This window comes from Phodopus roborovskii, unplaced genomic scaffold (assembly GCF_943737965.1).
Source record: "Phodopus roborovskii unplaced genomic scaffold, PHOROB, whole genome shotgun sequence".
Classification (NCBI taxonomy): domain Eukaryota; kingdom Metazoa; phylum Chordata; class Mammalia; order Rodentia; family Cricetidae; genus Phodopus; species Phodopus roborovskii.
Window position 1 is genome coordinate 8,024,992 of NW_026126434.1, and position 20,828 is coordinate 8,045,819.

At 42.8% G+C, this 20,828-nt stretch overlaps 1 protein-coding gene across 6 annotated transcripts in view; it reads left to right on the top strand.

Annotated features, from left to right (window-relative positions):
* The window catches only part of Ascc1 (activating signal cointegrator 1 complex subunit 1), a 79,644-nt gene that overhangs the window by 44,232 nt on the left and 14,584 nt on the right, over positions 1 to 20,828 (top strand). For all 6 annotated transcript variants that reach the window (XM_051186766.1, XM_051186762.1, XM_051186761.1 and 3 more), the window contains 2 exons: positions 1,453 to 1,577; positions 3,857 to 3,942. In XM_051186766.1, coding sequence (XP_051042723.1) covers positions 1,453 to 1,577; positions 3,857 to 3,942 — 211 coding nt within the window. The remainder of the gene's footprint in view (positions 1 to 1,452; positions 1,578 to 3,856; positions 3,943 to 20,828) is intronic.

Genomic DNA, 20,828 nt, shown 5'->3' on the forward strand with positions numbered 1-20,828 from the left:
ACCCATACTCTCTCTCTCTCTCTCACACACACACACACACACACCTCCACAATGTCACACATGTGGGCACACTTGGCTTGTTTGCTCAGGCGCTCTCTCTCTCTCTTACACATACTCTCTCTCTCTCTCTCTCTCTCACACACACACACACACCTCCACAATGTCACACATGTGGGCACACTTGGCTTGTTTGCTCAGGCGCTCTCTCTCTCTCTTACACATACTCTCTCTCTCTCTCTCTCTCTCTCTCTCACACACACACACACACACTCTCTCTCTCTCTCTTTCTCTCTTTCTATCTCTCTCTCACACACAAACATAAGAAAAAGAAAGATGTTTGTAAATTAATAGAAAAATTGTTTCAGTGCTGTGGTTTAGTCTGGGGTCTAGTACACATTAAGCACACCAATCTTCCATTGAGCAACATCCCAGCCCTTAAGGAGGGAGGGGGAAGGGGAAGGGTGAGAGGGAGAAAGAGAGGAGTAAATTTGGACTTGCCACTTAGTAGTTACATGACCTTGTCCGGGTTCCATAGCTTCCTTTCCCCAGCTCCTTCATTGGTAAATTAGGGGTAGTAATGTGTCGTGAGGGAGAAGTGGTTTAGCAGATGCAGTGTGCTCAGTGTGATGGCCGGTGTGTTGTCTGTCATTCTTTCTCCAGTGAAGAAGCCACCTAGCCTGTCCTGTGTCACTGCCCTTTTCCTTTCTGATCTCCCACTTTGGAAACACTTTCTACTTGCCAGAGTCAGAGTTCAGAAATGGACACTGGGTTATAGCATTGATTTCCCTGTTAAAAGTCTGACTCTATTGTGGTCTGGCCACTACTTCATATCCAGCCCTCCTTACTCTGTCCCAGAAGGCTGCTGTCTGCTGTGACCCCACATCATTAGACATCTTACATGTTCTACTTTTTCTTTGCTTGGCGTGCTCTTCTTTTTCTGGTTTTGTCTGTGAATCTTTATTAATTATTCAAGAACATGTTAACATTTGTCCATCACTCTCATAAAACCATATTGCATCGCAGTGATGTCTTGTTTCCTCTCCAGGGTCTTGTTTTGTGACCTAGGCTGCCTCAGAACTCAAGTGTCTCTCATGCTTGCCTCAAATTTATGATTCTGCCAGCTGTGGTGGTGCACGTATTTAAATCCTAGCAAACATAGGCTGATCTCTCGAGTCTGAGGCCAGTCTGGTCCACATAGTAAATTCTAGGCTAACCAGTGCTACATAGAAAGGCCTGACTCACAAACAAGCAGAAAATGACAACAAATGTTATGACCCCTAACTCAGCCTCCTGGGAGCTGGGATTACAGGCTTGTGCCACCAGAACCAGCTGCCTTCTTGATCAGACAGTAAGCTCTGGTGGGGACTGCATCCTAGTCCCATTACTGGCACAGAGCACACCCTGCATGCTGTTGAGTTGATGGTTCACTAAGATTTCAACGCTTGACTCCAGGTTGCAGGAACTAGTTGATCGAGTGCTGGAGCGCTTTCAGGCGTTGGGACTAATAGTGAAAGAGTGGAACAGTGTGAAACTGCATGCCACAGTCATGAATACACTCTTCAGGAAAGACCCCAATGGTAAGTCCTCTGGGTTGTGAGCAGCAAGGCCTCTGAGACTAGCTAGAGCTTTAAATGAGTGGCCTTTGCGAATCTCTGATACACCTTCGCTCTAATGAACCTAGTAGAAGAGGCATACCTAGCATGGCACTCAGTTCTGTCACACATGGGCTTGTCAGATTTTGCAAACAAAAATAAATCATGAGGATTGGGGTGCAGTTTAGGCTAAAGTGCTTGCCTGGAGGTTAGGGTTTGGGATGTGGTTTAGGCTAAAGTGCTTGCCTGGAGGTGAGGGTTGGTGTGCTTGCCTGGGGGTGAGGGTTGGTGTGCTTGCCTGGAGATGAGGGTTGGTGTGCTTGCCTGGGGGTGAGGGTTGGTGTGCTTGCCTGGAGGTGAGGGTTGGTGTGCTTGCCTGGAGATGAGGGTTGGGGTGCTTGCCTGGAGGTGAGGGTTGGTGTGCTTGCCTGGAGTTGAGGGTTGGTGTGCTTGCCTGGAGGTGAGGGTTGGGATGCTTGCCTGGAGATGAGGGTTGGGGTGCTTGCCTGGAGATGAGGGTTGGTGTGCTTGCCTGGAGATGAGGGTTGGGGTGCTTGCCTGGAGGTGAGGGTTGGTGTGCTTGCCTGGAGGTGAGGGTTGGTGTGCTTGCCTGGAGGTGAGGGTTGGGGTGCTTCCTAGTATGCATGAGATCCTACTTCCAATTCTTAGCATGTCTCTCCTAAGAAGGATTTAAAATGCCCAGGTAAATTTAGCCTAAACAGTGAAGAATCTCAGTCTCATTCAACACTATCCTCCTTAGTTTTTGAGACAGGGTCTCCCAGTTGCCTGAAATTCACTAAGTAGGGTGGCCTAGCTGTCTAATCAGCCCAAGATCCTCCTGTGTATGCCTTCCTCTGGCTAAGATTATAAGTGTGCTGCCACCGTGCCAGTTTTTTGGTTTTGTTTTTAATAGCACGGGTTCTGGGATTGAGCTGAGGTACAAGGCAAGCACTTTACTGACCGAGCTGTCTTCCTGTCCACAATTTCTACTTTCTAATAGTTGGGTTTTTTTTTGTTTTTTTTTTTTTTGGTTTTTTTTTGTTTTTTGTTTTTTTTTTTTTTTTTTCGTTTTTCTTTTCTTTTTTTTTTTTGGTATTGATTTACTTCTTTCTAAACTGCTCGTGTTCTTTTTTTCTTAGCAGGGAAGCTGTTTATGTTTGCTTTGTTGTGCTTTTGAGATAGGATCTCGTGTAATCCAGGCTGGTCTTAAATTTGCTATACAGAGGAGGTGGCCTTGAACTCTTCATCTCTGGCTTCCACCTCCCAAGTGCTGGCTGTATAGGTGTGTGCTATTGAGTCTGGCTTTTAGGACTCGTCTTTTAAGCTGTGGAGTATGCCTGAGGTTGGGGTCTTGTTTAGAACACTTCTTGTCTGAGCTAGGTCTGGAGTCCCCACACATATAGCTAAAATCTGTATTATTCACAGAGTTGTTAGAGCTCTAGTTGAGTCCTTCAGCTCTGACCTGGGACTCTGTAGACCTGGACAATGGAAGGGCATACTAGAAAGTAAAAGTCCAAGTGCTTGCAAAGGCCTGTCAGTGTGCAGGAAAGAGTTATCAGTCAAATACATTCTGAAAGTTAAGTTATTCTTGAGGGTCCTTTGAATTTTCTCTTCCCTGTGCTCTTCTCTGTATTGAATTTTTTACTTGAGAAGGACATGAAAAGATATGTTACTTTTTTTTTTTTTCTCTGTCTCCTTTCCCTTTGATATTCTTTTGGCTTTCCTTTAAGGACATCTTTTGGGTCATGCAACCTAAATTAGTAAACTAGAATACAGTTTTGTTTAGGTCAAGGTCATAGACTGGCTGCCTTCCTGTGTAGAATTTAAGGATATCTTTAGTGGTAGTAAAATCCCCACACTCCATTTGGAGGCTGTCCCTAAGTCTACTTAAATCTTGGACACCAGCAATTTTGAATAGTTTTTGGGTGAGTTTTTGTGTATTTTAACATAATTAAAATCACATACCATTTATTTTTAGGGCTGTAGAAGCCTGTAGGTGACTTAGTGTCAACCTCTGACATTGTCTATGGAAAACTGAGATCTGCAGAGATGCTCATTAGTTACCCAGTGTAAACAGTTAGGGCTTGAAAAATGCATTACAGAAAGCCTTATCTCTTGACTGTTAACTGCTGTTCCCCACCTTGTACTGCTTCCTAGCAGGAGGTGAAAGCTTGCTAGTCAGCCTGTGACCCTATAGATGCTCAAGAGGGAGGCACAAACACACTTCTCACGTTCCTCTTGCATTGTTTTTGGATTATTTACAGCTGAAGGCAGGTACAATCTCTACACAGCAGATGGCAAATATATCTTCAAGGAAAGAGAGTCATTTGATGGCCGGAACATTTTAAAGGTCAGTATGATGCAGGGACATGGAACCCTTAGGGGCATGCCTGAATGAGGGAGGAGACAAGCTATTGCCTTTTAACACTGCAGTGTGTTTTCTCCTGCTTTTCATAAAAGAATGTCAGAGATAGAGAGGTGTAGGGGGAGATCCATAGATTGTCTGTCCATCCATCCATCCATCCATCCATCCATCCATCCATCCATCCATCCATCCATCCTTCTTGGCACCTCTGGAATACTTGAAATTCATGATCTAAGAAAGAGTAACATTTCCCAGCTACTTTGATACTGGATTTGAACCTAGTGAGTTTTACTTTATTCTCTAGAGGTTTGGGTTTGCATTTTTTTTAAGTGAAAAAAAAATGTTTTGATCTGGTACATTTTTTTCCTCCTTCACTCAGAGAGTTGCTCTTCCAGGTTACTGTCTATCTATTTTTACTCAGGATCAGTCGGTGTCCTAAAAGTAGGGAGTCTGTGTCTGACTGCTAAGGCCTTGCTGTTCTGAATCACATTAATCCAGGAAGTAGAAATGCAAGGAGTTCTGCCCTGAGTTTCTCTGTCTCCCTGCATATTACCTGTTATAGCCTCTCTGTCAGGTTAGCATGTCATTGTTCCTCTGGGCAAAGAGAAACAAGCTATCGATGATTCCCTTGTTTGTGGATGGTTTAGGTCACACAATTACAAGGCCAAGAATCTTTTCCAGAGATAGAGAGAGTGTGCATTCATATTAGTCAGGGTTTTCTAGAGGAACAGAATTGATAGAATGAATGTGTATACATTAAAAGTATTTATTCGAATTGCTTACAGGCTATGGTCCAGCTAGTCCAGGCTATCTCTTGATGGAAAGTCTAAGACAGCTGTTCGGTTTATGAAGCTGGATGTCTCAGCTGCTCTTGAGTATACACAGGGAATCCTAATGAAGTAGGTTCTGATACTAGAGAAAGAATGAATTTGCCACCAAGAGCCTGACTCAGACTCAGAAAGGTGTGGCCCAGATTTAGAGTGGATCTTATCGCCTTAAATAGTCTGGATTTAGGATGGGTCTTCCTGCCCGATGAGCCAGTCATGAAAAATCCCTCAGTAGTGTGCCTTGTTGCTTTGGTTTTCGTTGATTCCAGATGTCAAGATTAGCCATCACAGTGTGTAATGATGCTCAGAGCTGCTTCATCTTCAGTGTGTCTGTTCTTTTCCTTCCCTTCCTTGATTCCTTTACCTTATCCCTTGACAGACTGAGCAGCCCACAGGTTCTGTCCAAAAAGCTCTTCTCATTGGCCTGTATCACAGGCTGTTTGGGCTCCATTTTAATTCAATGAGAGCCAAGTTGGCTTTAAGACATTCCTAAAGAGTTCTTTCTCATGTATGTATGTATGTATGTATGTATGTATGTATGTATGAATGATATATTCATTCAAATTCAGTGGGTAGTAGTCATGCACACCTTTAATCTTGGCACTTAGGAAGCATAGGCAAGTGGATCTCTCTGAGTTCAAGGCCTGCCTGGTCTACAGAGTGAGTTCCAGGATAGCTAAGTCTACCTATCTTGAAAAACAACAACAAAAAGCAAAGTCTCATAAAGTGTGTTAAGCCTTTTAGGAGATGGAGGGAGAAACATCAGAGCCTCAGAGATGTCCACACGCATATAGTGAGTCTGCAGTCTGCCTTGTCCACATCATGTTCAAGGTGGGTGGTGCAGACCTGTGGTGGAATGCTTGCCTGGAACACTCATAGCCCTAGGTTCTGTCTCCAGGACAGTAAATCTGGGGAGAGAGGAAGATCTTTTTCTTGAAATTTCCTGACCTGAACCCCCTTGTGATGACTCCAGTGTAGCACCCTCTAGTGTTAACTCGTGCCACTCTGCCACTGTACCCTTACTCATGCCTCATCAGTTTTAGAGCTGGGCTCAGTGAGAGATTGGAGGCCATTTAGTGTCATTCCTCATTTGAATCTTGAACACAGGATTCACTGTGGTTAGACTTGCCAAAAGCAGTTTTAGTTAGTGGCATATACTGGAATCCACAAAAACACTGGAACTCTCAGGCTTAGCATTTTCCTGCTGTTTTGTGTAAGAGAAATCTATATTTAGGTGGAGCTCATGAGATCTTTGAGGTCCTGTCTGTCAGAACCAGAGTAATGCCCTATTAAAACTCAAATGCTGGCAGCAAGTTCACCAGCTGATCTAAAGCTGTAACTAATTGAGAAGCAGACTTTTTGGGGCTGGGGAATGTATAGCTCAGTGGTAGAATACATGCTTTGTATATGCCAGATGCTGGGTTCAAGCACTAGTACCAGAATAATAATAACAAGCAGACTTCCATGTTGAATACAGCAGCATTAAGAGAAGCACTTCTCAACTCTGAAGGTGTGACACCAGTTAGGACTCAGTCTCTATCTTCAGGAGCTCCTGCCTCTGGGCTGGGGGGGGGGGGGAGGAGGGGAGCAGAGGATAATGGGCAGTTCTAGCATATAGTCTGGACAGATGTACTGAAGAGGAGTAAGTGCCTTTGAACAAGGAACAGCATATCCGCTAATATCTGTAGTCTCTTACTTTACTCCAGAAAATTGAATCTTTCACCTATGTTTCAACCAAGGGAATTAAATCTCTTTAAAACCAAGGCAACTGTGGGTGTAATTGCCACAACCCCAGCATAAATACACTTTATGTAAGTGTGGTGGGCTACCTTTTAGAATTGCTCTGCCAACTAGAATACAAGAATCCATGACCCCTGAAACCCTTGAAATGAAAGAAAATATTTAGAAAATAAATTATTTTTATATTTTAATGATGAAATTACTTTAATTGGTTTTTGAGACAGGGTCTCATTATGTAGTCTTGACTGGCCTGGAACTCAATATGTAGTCCAGGCTGGCTTTGAACTCATGGAGATCATTCTGCCTCTGCCTTCCAAGTACTGAATTAAAGTCATGGGTTTATTTTGAATTTTAGATTGCATGCAAAGAAGCATGTGGAGATCAGAGGACATCGTATATGAGTTGGTTCCTTCCTTCCACCATGCAGGTCCCAGAGATTAAACACAGTCATCAGACTTGGTGGCAGGTACTTTTGCAGAATGAGCTATCTCACAGATCTCAAAATTATTATTTTAAGAAGAAAAAAGTATTAACAAGAAGGAATTGACTGGAGTAGACATCAAGGCTAGCCATATTGAGTATTGAGGAGCCCAGGCTTATCTGTGTTGGCATACTAACAGCTACACAGGCCCACAGGGATCTGGAGAGTTTATGGGAGGCAGCCTTGAAAAAGCCAAGCTCCTCAACTATTCATCGAGAAACAAATTGGGAGTCATTGCTCATTGCTGTAATTTAATGAGTGCCTGACGATTGCTGCTCTGCTCCAGGAGGGAAATTGGTCCTTTTGGTTCTGTGGAATAGTATGTGTTCTGGGTGCCTCATTAATAAGAAGAAAGTCTCTAATGGCTTTTGGAGGTAGAAGGCACTTTTTTCTTTTGTACAGCTCATGTGAGAGTCGAAGCAGCTAGAGTCTGGCTATTCCTGGTTAAAATAAGACTTACCTAAGACTTTGAAGGAGGGAGACAAAGGATTATTCTGCTGTGTTATTCAAGCAGTAAAGGAGCACACATAGTCAGTTATGGTGGTTTTATGGCAGGGTGACAGCTCCAAAAGGAGATGCATTAGTAAAGATGGCCTAGGCCAAATTAATAGGCTCTTGCTCCCTAAGGGTTTCCATTTCTAAGAGGTAGCAGGAAAGATGCTGTTTGTGTAACTATTGGCTGTGAGTGCCATGTAACCAGAGAAACAAAGCCAACCTGAAGACATATCAGGAGCTAAGGGAAGAAGCTGCTCCCTCACCATTGGGAAGTGATTGGTCATCAGCTACCAGCCCATGACAGTGAGACAAATGGTCTTCTGCTTGGGGGACTTGGAGGATCCTGAAGCAATATAACTGGTCTCTAAAACCCTTCTCTCAAAGGCTGACTGCTTACCATGTGTACAGATTGCAAACTGAGGAAGAAGCCCTAGGTGGCAAAGACAGACATGGAAAGCACTGCAGGTCCCAGGCCTGAAGGTGCTGCCCTTTCCTTAGAGGCATCAGTGATGTAGGCCTGTCATCTCAGCTGTTCAAGAGGGTGAGACAGGAGGATGCAAGTCCAAGGCCTGCTTGGGCAACTTATTGAGACCAGGTCTCAGAAACAGGGCTGGAGATATAGCTTGTTGGTAGGCTGCTTGCCTAGTGTGCAGGAACCAGAGGGGGAAGTTTATGCTAATTGTGATGTGGTAACTCCTGTGTGACCCTAGTACTTGGAGTGGGAGCTGAGGTAGAAGGATTGCCATATGTTTAGGGTCATTCTGAGCTCCATAATGGTTCCGGGCCACCACAGGCTACAGAATGTGACTCTCAAAAGCAAAATCAGGGGGAAAATATGAAAAATATATGGCAAGCTGAGAGAGACTAATTTATTATGAGAATGCTTAAACTTGGAAGACTGGCAGCATTAAGCTGGGTACATTAATTTTTAATAGTTTCCTCTAAAATATGATTTCAGTCACTCCTGCCTCACTGAAACTAGAATTAGATGTGAACTAGAGTTATCCCAGCATTTTAATTATTTTTATCCCTTAGAAAGGGGAAATGTGTTCTATTTATTTCTTTTAGAAGTGAATGTTAGTATAAGAGAGCCTTGTGACCATATTGGTGAGGTATAATCAGTCCTGAAGTCAGAGAACCATTAGGGAGGGTAGCATCATCCCATAGGCAGTATGAGGGGCCATGAAGGAAGAGAGAGACACTGCCCTTCCAAAGTCTAGAAAGCAGGTTCATTAGGAGAGAGGGCTGCCATGTACAGCATAAAGGAGAGCTGCTTTTTCTTTCTAAATAAACTTTAGAATCTGTTGATATCCATAGGATCATCCCCCCCACCCCCAGGGGTTTGACTGAGGTTATGAGGTTATTTTAAATCAATAGACCAAATTGGATGTATCCATGGATTCTTTAGGGTTTTTTGTTTGTTTGTTTGTTTTTTTAAATAGAGTTTTGTGGTTCTCAGGTAAATACTACTTGATTTTTGTTAGCTTTGTATCTTTTCTTTTGGAGTGTGAATATAGATGATACTGTATTTGTAATTTTTTAACTTTAAAAAAGATTTATTTAATTTTATTTGTGTGAATATTTGCTTGCATGTTATGTCTATGTCCTACATACATTCCTGATACCCTAGGAAGACAAAAGAGAGTGTTGGACCCCACAGAACTAGAATTAGGGATGTGTAGGTGCTGTGTAGGTGCTGGGAATTGAAACTGGGTCTTCTCGAAGAATAGCCAGTGCTCTTAACTGCTAAGCCATCTCTCCAGCTCTGACCCCACCCTCCCCTTTTGTCTCTCTCTCTCTCTCTCTTTTTTTTTTTTTTTTTGTTTGTTTTGTTTTGTTTTGTTTTGTTTTTTCCAAGACAGGGCTTTTCTGTGTTACCCTAGCTGTCCTGGAACTCACTCTGCAGACCAGGCTGGCCTCGAACTCATAGAGAGCCGCCTGCCTCTGCCTCCTGAGTGCTGGGTTTAAAGACTTCAGCCATCACTGTCAGTCTTCCAGCCTCTATTTTTAATGTCAAATTGTGATTGTTCATTGATGATAAATATAAAACCATTTTTTATATTGCTCTTGTGTATTACAAGCTTGATAGATATTATTTCTAAGTCTAATAGAGTTTTTTTTTTGTTGTTTTATTTTTATGTTTTGTTGCTGTTGTTTTACTTTGTTCTTTTTCCTTTCTTTGTTGATTTTTTTTTTTTTTTTGAGACCCAATCTGTGTAGCTCTGACTAGTCTCAGCTCATTGTATAGATCAGGCCGGCCTCAAACTCAAAGACCTATATGTCTCTGCCTTCTGAGTGCTGGGGTTAAAGGAGTACACCACCACTGTGTGTATTTTTTTTTTTTTTAAAGGCCAGATCTCTTACTTTGTAACCCTAGCTAGCCTGGGGCTCACTATGTAGACAATGTTGGACCCACCTGCCTCTGCCTCCTGAGTGCTGGGATTGAGGCATATACCACCATGCCCAGCTTTTGGATTTTTTACCTAGACCATCATGTCATCTATGACAAAGGACAGTTAGTTATATTGCTTCCTTCTAAATATGTATTTCTTTTATTTTCTCTGTTCTTAGCTGATACTTTGAACATGAGTCTGTGTAATGGGTAACATTTTTTCCTCCCACTGCTGGTCTTGCCCACTGTCGCACCAGCCCCAATTAACACACTGAGACTCTGTATTTGATATAATTCTGTTGGCCCGGTACTAGTTTCTTATCGGCTAGCTCTGTCTTAAGTATTAACCCATTTTTACTGATCTATGTATTTTCACGTGGTCTTCTCTTACCGGGGAGCCAGCCAGCATTCTGTTTCTCCAGATTCTCCTTACTACTTTCTCTTTCCTCCTTGTCTCCTAGTCCCTCCTATCTTCCTTTCCTATTGGCCAACAGTGCTTTATTCATTAACCAGTATGAGAAACATATATACATAATGGCATCTCCCAGCAAGTCTGAGAAGCAGGGGTGAAGGGACATCTTTTTGCCTTGTTCCTGACTTAGCAGGAAAGTGTCAGGTTTCTCAACATTAAGTATGATAGCTGTAAAGTCCCTTTGTTCTGGACTTTAGTATTTTCTGAGACAGTAGCTCCCTAAGTAGCTCAGGCTAGTCTTGAGCTCTCCATCCTGCTCCAGCCTCCCAAGTGTGTGAGCCTCCATACCCAGCAAGGTGTCAGTTACAGCCTTACATTCCTGAGGTTTTTTTCCCCCATAATACAGTGACTAAGTTGTGTTTCTTTGCACATCCTGGGTCTCTCAGGAGGTCTAAGAAGAGTTACTGACTTTTGGTCTATTGAGATTTTTTTACTTGTTTTTAATTAAGTGTGTGTGTGTGTGTGTGTGTGTGTGTGTGAGAGAGAGAGAGAGAGAGAGAGAGAGAGAGAGAGAGAATGAGAGAGTAGTTATGCATGGGTCATGACATGCATGTGGCAATCAGAGGACTTCTTTCCAGAGTTGGTTCCTTCCACTGACTGTGGGATCCAGCTGTTGAACTCAGGTCCCGAGGTTTGCAAGGCAAGAGCTTTTATTATTTGCTGATCTGTCTCACTAGCTCTTACCTGTTTTTAGTATGGAAGGTTGACTGCTAAACTCTTTCATTGTGGACCAAAACCCAGAAGTCTCAAAGCTTAAAATAATAATAATAATAATAATAATAATAATAATAATAATAATGTTGCTGTGCAGTAGCACATGCCTTTAATCCCATCACTCAGGAGGCAAAAGCAGGTGGATCTCTGTGAGTTCAAGGCCAGCCTTCTGTACAGAGTGAGTTCAGGGCAGCCAAGGTTATATGGAAAAACCCTGTATGGGGGAAAAAATGTTTCTTGAAGGCTAGAGATATGACTCAGTCGGTAGAGTGCTTGCCTAATATGTGCTGGATTTGATCCCCAGTACCGTATGAACCAGGTATAGTGGTACATGCCTATAATTTTAGCACTTGTGAGGTAGAGGCAGGATGATCAAGAGTTTGAGGCAAGCTTGTGAGATCCTGTCTCATGTAAATAAGATATAAATACATAAAATGTTGATGGCAAAGAAAAAGCACTAGAAATTATATTCTCTTACTTGAGGAAGAGAATTGTATTTATTATATAGTTTTGTACAATTGAGTTCTTAGCTCTTATATTACTATCTCCGAACACTGTCTTTTTGTTACTTGGCTTTTTAGTTTTTTCCCTCAAACTTTTCTGAAAGCTCTTGACTGGTCACTGAATCCATTGTGGTACAGGAGGATAAGCAACTGCCAGCTGCACTCGGGGCTAAGTCACCATCTCCAGCTTCATGCTGCATATGGTGTCATGTAGGCTGCCTGATATGCCTGTGACTTGAAAAAGACAAGTAGTTTTTGTTTTTTTGAGGCAGAGTTTCACATAGCCCAGGCTGGCCTTAAACCTCACTTGAAACCATGGATGAATTTGAGCTTCTGATTCTCTGGCCTCCACTTTGCAAGTGCTGGGATTATAGGTATGCACCACTTCTGTAGTTAATATTCTGGAATGGAGTACACAGCTTTTTGCCAGTTAGATCAGCTTACAACAAGCTGAGCTACATCTCCAGCCCCTTGGAGTTGACATTCTTATTCAGTAAAGTAACAAAGCAGATGCCACTTCTTTTGTAATTTTTTTTCTCTTTGATAAATTGTGTATTGATGTCACACACAGTGACTAAATTCTGCTAGAAAAAAGAACATCACAGTGACAAAGCAAATGCCCTTGGAAAATACAGTGTACATGTTGATAAATTCTGAAGGTTTCCCCTGCAGTTATGCTAGTTATCTGTGTTTCTCCTTGGCTGTTGGTTGTTTTATTTTCACTGATGCTAAGATAGTTGCATCTGTCATGACTTGTAAGTTTCTACCCTTTATTGAGTAATTTCAGAGTTTCCCATCTGTCAGACCTGCAGATGATGTAGTAGGATATTCCTGCTTATATGTGAAATGCAGCTGGATTGACATGCTGCTGTTTTGGAATAGCTCTGTCTGTGCTATCAGAAGTAGCCACAGTATTCTTGACAGTCACATGTCCTAGGCATGGGAGAAACAACTTTCTGGAGGATTTTCTTGTGTATAAAGATACGATTTTATGAAAGAGAGAATGTGTATACACTAGTTCATACATGTGCTCCATCAGGGGCTGGAAGAGAAATCAAGGAAATCTGAGCAAAAGGGAAAGAAAATGGGTGAAAGCTGATAGCAAATATCCTTAGACAGTACAAAAATTCTTTTAGCTAAGCTTGCTGTCTCAGCACACGAGAGACTGAGGCAGGAAGACTGCATCAGTTTGAGATCAGCTTGGGTTTTATCAAGAGTTCAAGGCTAGCCTCAGCTATATAGTGAGACTCCATCTCAAAATATAAAAAATGTAATTAATTCATTATTTGGTTCTAAAAGAAGACATGGAGACCCTGAGGTCTTGAGCTCATGTCAAGAGGTTTTAGACAGTAATGTTTCTAGGTCTATAGCAACAGCAAATGAAATCTGTCCCTTCTCTTAGATAGCATTTCTTCCCCAGCATGGCCAGTAAGCAGCCAATGAAGACTAGGCAGTAGGGAAACAACTCATAATAAACAGATGTCTAAGAACTCATGAAGACATGACACAGCAGAGTGGCAGACTTAGATTGTGCTCAAAGAAACAAATGCAAAAGAATTTACCAGGGAATTCGGAACCTTTAAAAAAAAGTATTCCAGGCATGACCATGCATAACTTTCATCCCAGACTTGGTTGGATGTCTGTGAGTTCAGGGCCAGCCTGGTCTACATAATGAGCTTCAGGCCAGCCAAGGACCCTGTCTCAAAAAATAAAAAAACAAAATAATAAAAAAGAATTGTGAGAAGAAATTAACCAGGGCCAAGTGTGACAGAACATGTCTCTCATCCCAGCACTTGGGAGGCAAGGCAAGAAGATTGAAAGTTCTTGGCCAGCCTGAGCTACACAGCAAGACTATGTATCAACAAAACAAGCAAATTGCCCAATTAAGTTTTTCATATTAGAGCAAGCTGTCAAGAAGCTAGCACTACCTTTCATTCAAATGTTTAATTTTCTTTTAAGAAGTGGAATCAAGGGCTGGAGAGATGGCTCAGAGGTTAGGAACACTGGCTACTTTTCTAGAGGTCCTTAGTTCAATTCCCAGCACCCACATGGTGGCTCACAACCATCTGTAATGAGATCTGGTGACCTCTTCTGGCCTTCAGGGATACATGCAGGAGGAACAATGTATACATAATAAATAAATAAATCTTAAAAAAAAAAAAAGAAAAGAAAAGAAAAGAAAAAAGAAATGGAATCAGGGCCAGCAGATGGCTCCTTAGCTAAAGATGTTTGTAGTGTAGACCTGGTGATGCTAGTTTAATTCCCAGAACCAAGGGAAGGTGGGAGGACATAGCACTCCACAGTTGTCCTCTGGCCGCCACTTTGTGCATGTGTCATGGCTCAAGTACACATACACGTACACGTAGGGAGGGGAGGAAGAGAGAGAGTAAGTCAGCTTCAGTTCAAGGTGACAACACATGTGTTTAATTTCAGCACTCCAGAGGCTGAGGCATGGTGATTCAGAGTTTTAAGACTGGGACTATATTGCAAGATCTTATCTCAGTAACCAAATTTGGAAAAAAGAAAGCAGTAATTGTCTGTGCAACAAGTCTGCAAGTGAGGACATCTTTTGAATAGTCCTTCAGGCTTGGGACAGCAGTGAGTCTGAGGACCCAGTGTGACTCACTACCTGTTGTTGGGTCCTCAGACAGGAAGTGGAACACATTAGAATAGTTAAAGGACATGAGAAAATCATTTGGAACCCAGAGTGTGAGGGCAAGAGTGACACAGGGGAAGAGCCCTCACCTGGTGTGCAGGAGGCCTTGAACTTGCCTGCAGCACTGCAAAAGCAGAGCTCCTTTCTGTGGGCCTCGTGTAGTGTCCTGGCGGATAGCACGGTTGCATGTGCCAGTGGCACTGTTTTGACTGAGAGTGAGGCCATATGGAAGTTTGCTGAAACGACTTAGAATTTAGAGTTTAGTTTAATCATTTCTTTTTTTGTGAGTGTGTACATGAGTATGTGTGCTTGTGTGGAGACAGAGGTCAACGTGAGGTTTCCCTTTTGGTCATTTTCCACATTGTTAAAAGTTTTGTACAACCAGTTTTTGTCTTTTTTTTTTTTTTTTTTTTTAAAGTATTAATGTGTGATTATGTGCTAGGGATCTGAACACAGATACTGCTTGTGTGGTAAGCAACTCATGAACTTATCTTCCCAGCCCCTAGCTTAATTATATTTTATTTTACCCAGTATAACTCTGCTTTGTTAGATATATCACACTTATAACGAAGCAAAACAGAATCTTACCTTGCAGTTTGCTGTCCTTGAACTTGTGATTCTCTTTTCTCTGCCTCATTAGTGATATTGGTGTGAATATTTAACAGAGCCTCGAGATATAGTAACGAATTAATAAATATTTAGTAAACAAAGTTCAGTGAATCAGTACTATTGAATCTCTGTTCGTGTCTAGTAAGCATATTTATGTTTATTTTGGGGTACTACTGGCAGTTGAACTCATATTCCCTCCAGAGTGCTCGAATTATAAATGGCTGCCAAGTTTATAATTAGCCCAAACAGCAGGAAAAATGTGAAGTTTAGGGAGGAGATTGTGATGAGATGTCTTGTCAAGCTTGGGGGGGGGTTTACTACACTGTTACAATGATAAATGTGGTCATCAGTCTTGGCAGCAAGTGTCTTTACCCACTGAGCCATCTTGCTGGCTCTCTACCTCCAATCTTGATGATTGAAATAGGAATGTGTGCCTTTTCCCCAGTGCTAGAGGAGTACTTCATGTTGGAGAGTCTGAGGGCTCCTGACAGGTGCTTCAGAGAGAATTGTAGAGCAGCTTGAAGTGCTCCAGTGTGGTCTCTTACTGTGTACTGTTTGCAGGAGGAACATCCTAATCCAACAGTGTCTCAAAAAAAAAAAAAAATTTTCTCTAAATGTATGTATTCTGTTGCCTGGAAAGAGAAGTCTGAAGACACTAATGAAGGTGCTGGAAGATGCAGCTGTCAGTGAGGGGAAGCTTACTGAAATGAATGTAAATTCAAGCAGCAGCTGATTTCTGATGGACGCCACCATCTATTCTGGAAAGAGATTCCTCATAGTTTTTTGCCTGTCTTTCCTCTCGTGATGCTGCTTCTGATTTGGCTCTTCCACAGTCACTAGTGATTTCTCTTTCCAGTGGTGTTGGAATACTTCCACGTGTTTTCTTGGCCCTAGGGGGATGATGACAAGGTTCTGTAGGGCCTGGCTAAACACAATAACAAGACATAGGCCACAGTTTGGCAAAGGCAGCAAGTGCAAAACAAAAAGCAAGAGATTGGCATTGCTGTGTCCGGACTCATTGCTGGCTCTCTTCAGAATGAAATATGTGGTAACATTTCTTGAATATCTTCTAAGCATAAAGCACTAAGTGAGATGCCTGTTTGGTGCATTCAAGGGAAGGGGAATAAATATTCAGTCCTCTGAGCTCATTCCTCTGAACTCTCTGAGTGGGCACCTGTTCTTATTGTAGGAAATGCTCATCTGCATTCATATGTAGGGATCTATTCACTTTTCTTTTGTGTGTTATTCATGGAAGAACTGAGTCAAGTTTTGTTCTCTTTAGATTCATTGTAGTTTGTGTGTGTACACGTGTGTATATGTTCTTGTGTGGATGGGTCAGATTTCATGTTGAGTATCTTACTTGATGGTTGCTTAACCTCATTTATTTTTAAAAAACATTTAATTTTTTTTCTTGTGTATGAGCATTTGCCTGTATACATATGTATATACACTATGTGAGTACCTGATTCTTATGGAGGTCAGAAGAGGGCATCAGATCCCCTGGGACATTATAGATGGTTATGAGCTACCATGTGGGTGCTAAGAACCAAAACTGGGTTCACTGAAAAGCAGAAAACAACTTTAACATTTTTCAAGACAGGCTTTTTTTTACAAAACCTAGAATTCACCCAATTTGCTAGACTGACTGGCCAGTGGGCCCCAGTGATCCACCCATCTCCTCCTCTCTACCCCTGAGATTACAGGTGTGTACCATAATACCTGGCTTCTTTATGTGGATTCTGGGGTCCAAACTCAGGTCCTTATGCTTAAACAGCATTGCCCACCTAGCCATCTCTTTAGCTTCCATTATAGTTTTTGTTATTGTCGTTGTAAAATATAAGCAGCATATGTATGACTGGCATGATTGTGAAACTGACCACTGTCTGTTTCCAGAAGTTGAAACTACCCCTAGACAGCAGTTGTGCATTCCATTCCCATCCTTACAGTTGCAGGTAACCTACACTTTTCCTGTTTGTATGATTCTGACCATTCTAGCTATCTTTTGTATGGAATCATAGGTTCTTTTGTGTGGTTCATTTCATTGAGTGTGTTTTTGGGGTTCATCCATTGTGTGGCATGTATCAGAATTTTATTCCTTATTATATGACTGGATATTATTAGTTGTGTGGTTTTAATTACAATATGAGAAAAACAGCAGCAGAATATAAATCTGGGCCCAGAGATGATAATGGGATACATCCTGTCTGAAGCAGACAACTGTTTAGATACCAGATTGGAGGCTGGGGAGTTGGCCTAGTGGGTAGAGTGCTGGCTATGTCTATTAGTTATTTTCTGTTGCTGTGATAAAATGTTATGTCCAGGAGCAATTTAAAGAAGAATGTTTTGGCTTGCAGTTCTAGAGGATTAGATCCTCAGTGGTAGGGGATACACGCAGGAAGCTAGTGGGTCCCATTTCATGTGTACACAGGAAACAGCAAACCAGCTGGAAGTGGGGCAAGGCTAGTCACTCTCAAAGTCCACCCCAGTGTTGTGCTTCCTACACCAAGGCTTCACATGTCACGAACATTCCATAACCTCCCTGAAGAGTGCCACCAACTGGGGACCAAGGGTTCAGATACATGAACCTCTCGGGGACATTTTTTTTCAAACCACCACACTCACACTGTGTAAGCATGAGGACCAAGACTCGGATTTCCCAGCACCCACATAAAAACTGGGCATGACAGTGTGTGCCTGTAATCACAATGCTGGGGAATGAGAAGACAGATGAATCCCTTTAGTGTTCAGACAGGCAGTCCCTTCACAGCATCAGGCTCCAGGTTCAGTGAAAGTGATAAAGACGATACCCAGTGTTGACCTCTGGACTCCTCCTGGGCATGGCCTGAAAGCCTAAGTGCATGCCCACACACACCCACACATATCCACATACCCCCCACACACCTGCACACCACACACATACATAAACACCACACACACATACCATACACACACACCACACACATGCACATACACACACATACACGTATCACACACACGTACACACACATAAACACACACACACAAATACCACACACACATACACACACCACACACACATAAACACCACACTCACATACCACGTACACACACCACACACACATACCATACACACACACATCACATATAACACACAGACACAGACACACACACCACACACACAAATACCACATATACATACACCACACACACACATCATATATCACACATACCACACACACATCACAAGTATGCACATACATACCACACCACATCATACACATGCACAACACAGCCTCTCATGTAACTCCTGACTGAAGGAAAGCATGGTGGGTAGAGACCCTTGTGGCATTTGTATCTGATTATTATTCCAAATGGTAAAGAACTGACACAAAAACTAGTTGGTAGTACTGAGAGGCTGTGATAGCTTTAAAATCCCAGCCATGAAACTATTTTAGAATCAATGCTAAGCATTATTGTCAAACATTCAAAGCTAGGGAGAAAGCAGTCTGGTTAGAAATCCAGCAGAAGTCCAATTACTCTGTTTTTTAGATTGTCATGGCTTTCAACTCTCAAAGCACGCTTGGGCATGATAATGTTCTTTCTTCCAAAAAGCCTTTTGCTTGTCTGACATCTAGCCACCCCTTCACAGAGGGACAGCGGCTGTCTGAGCTGGACTGTGGAGACGTGTGTCACAGTGTGTAAAGGAGTCAGTAGGGCTGCTGAAGGCGTGTTCCCCATGCCTCTGGCTAAGGGTGAAGTCTTGTCTAATGAGGTGAAAATAACATAGCTGATAGCATGTGGCAGTCTGCCCTCTATCTTGCAAGGAGCTGTTCCTAGCCCAGCTATTATTTGGACAGCATTGTTTGTGCATATGTAGCCAGTCTGTTGCCTGAGGATATCTGATTTGCTCTTTACCTGTTGTACACCATTCCCATGTTGGAGAAGTTGGAATGGAGATGGGCTGGGCCTGACTTCTTTCTCCCTCTCTCATCTCTCTTTTCTCATTTTGTTGCTTTGACACAGCCAACAGCCAGTGCTTGGATGCCTAACCTCCCTAAAGCCCCAGGCTGAGAAGGCACTTAGGCTGCCAACTGAGACAAGATCTAGGGCTTCTGCCGACTTGCACTTCCTTTCTGTGAACCTTCTCTTGCTGGTTGAGTGCTGGTACAGGTACTGTCTGTAGGAAGGTGACCACACAGGAGATAGAAAAGGAGAGTGCTAACAAAGTTTAATGAGCACTAGTTCTTCCCAGGCAGCTCTGCAGAAACAGCACCTGGTCAGCTCTGAGAGAACAGCCACCCTCGGGTTGGCTTTATCATCTTGGGGCCTGAGAAGTCTCTTAGCCAGCAGCCACCAATCAGTTTATTGTTCTAAAGCAATAAATACCCATGCCTCAAGGCAGGGCTTTCTGGGAAGGAAACTTGGCAACAGACTGAGCTGCAGTCTTCAGCCCGCCTCAGATGCTAGCTCTCTTGTGAGGCCTGCACTGAGGTCAAGCATAGCTTCCCAGCCCTGTCAGCACAGCCTCCTATCTCCCCCCCCCCAACCCCCCGTTTCTTCTTGCTACTTTTCAAAATGGAAAGGCTCTGCATGGAGGGGAAGTCCCTTAGCATTTTGCATATTGAGGTGCTCAGCAGAACTGTCTGGCATCCTGTTTGTATATAGCAGTTTTAATTCACTCTCTAATAGGTCATTTGGCTTTACCAGCAGTCTTAAACTTGATAAGACTTGCATCAGCAGTGAGGTGCAGGCCAGACATCCAAAAGTGCAACCCTGAGTGATTACTTGAAGTTTTATAGCCTCCATTCCCTTGCTCTGTTTGTCACCTCCCTAGGTTAGGCCAGGCTATAAACAGACCCCTTGCACACTCCATCAGAGACCTGCAGGTGGTTGAGGAGCAGAATGACAGGGAAGTCCCTCTTCTCTTCATGCAAGGAAGGCCATCCTTGTCAATAGAGATGGGGCTCCAGCTCTGTGGTATTGTTTGCCTGGATGGAGAAGAAGCAGGAGTGACATGTTGACAGGGTGAAGAGTTGTAGCTGTCCCTGATGTGCACACAACCTTGTGCACTTTTCTTGTGGAGGCTCTGCTGATAGGACTCGCTTTTCCCATGCTCTGTCCTTGGCCTTGCGCCTTGGCTGAGGTACCCAGGCTTTCTGTGAGAACATCTTGTCCTCTTTTTTTTTTTTAAATCTATTATTAGCTATTGTTATTGACTCTCACACCACTGATCACTGCAGTCTGAGGTTTTAGATTAAAAGTAGCCTGCCTGCCCAGAGTTAGGGCTGTATTTGAAAATGACTCAAAGATGACAGATCCTTGCCAACCAGTGCCTTTTATTCCAAAGATATTACTGTTCCATTCTTTAGAAATATAGAAGCTCCATGTAGACAGTTTGTGGCTGTAAAGATTCCTAGTAAACCTCTTTTTCTCCTTGCAAGGAAACTGGGTTTTGTTTATTTGTTTGCTCTTTTGTTTCTGGAAGGATCTAATGGAGATTGTTGTCAGGAGTGACACTAACAATCACCATGTGCTGTAGTTTGGGTCCATAATGTCCCCCAGAGTCCTATATGTTAGAGTCTTGTCTTCCAGCTGTGGTGCTATTGGGAGGAAATAGAGCCTTCAGGAGGGACAGTGAGGATGCACCCTTAATGAGGATTTGGTGATCCTGGTCCCTTCTTGCCTCTCCTTCACTTCCTGGATGCTGTGAAGTGAAAATTTCTTTGCCACACAGTCAGATATGTGGTGTGCTGCCACAGGCCCAGAGCATTGAGGCCACGAGATCTGGGAAACCATGAGTTAAATAAGCCTTTCAGTCTTTTAAAGTTGAATTGTATCACAGCAGTGGAAAACTGAGTAATTGTAACTTAGCATTTTTTTCCTGTTGTCAGTATAGGGCATCTTCATAAAATATCATCCTGTTTAAAAGTGGAAATGTTGTGACAGAGACTAACTTCACCGTCATTGGTGGGGAAGCGTTAAAACCTTGTTTACCAAAGAACC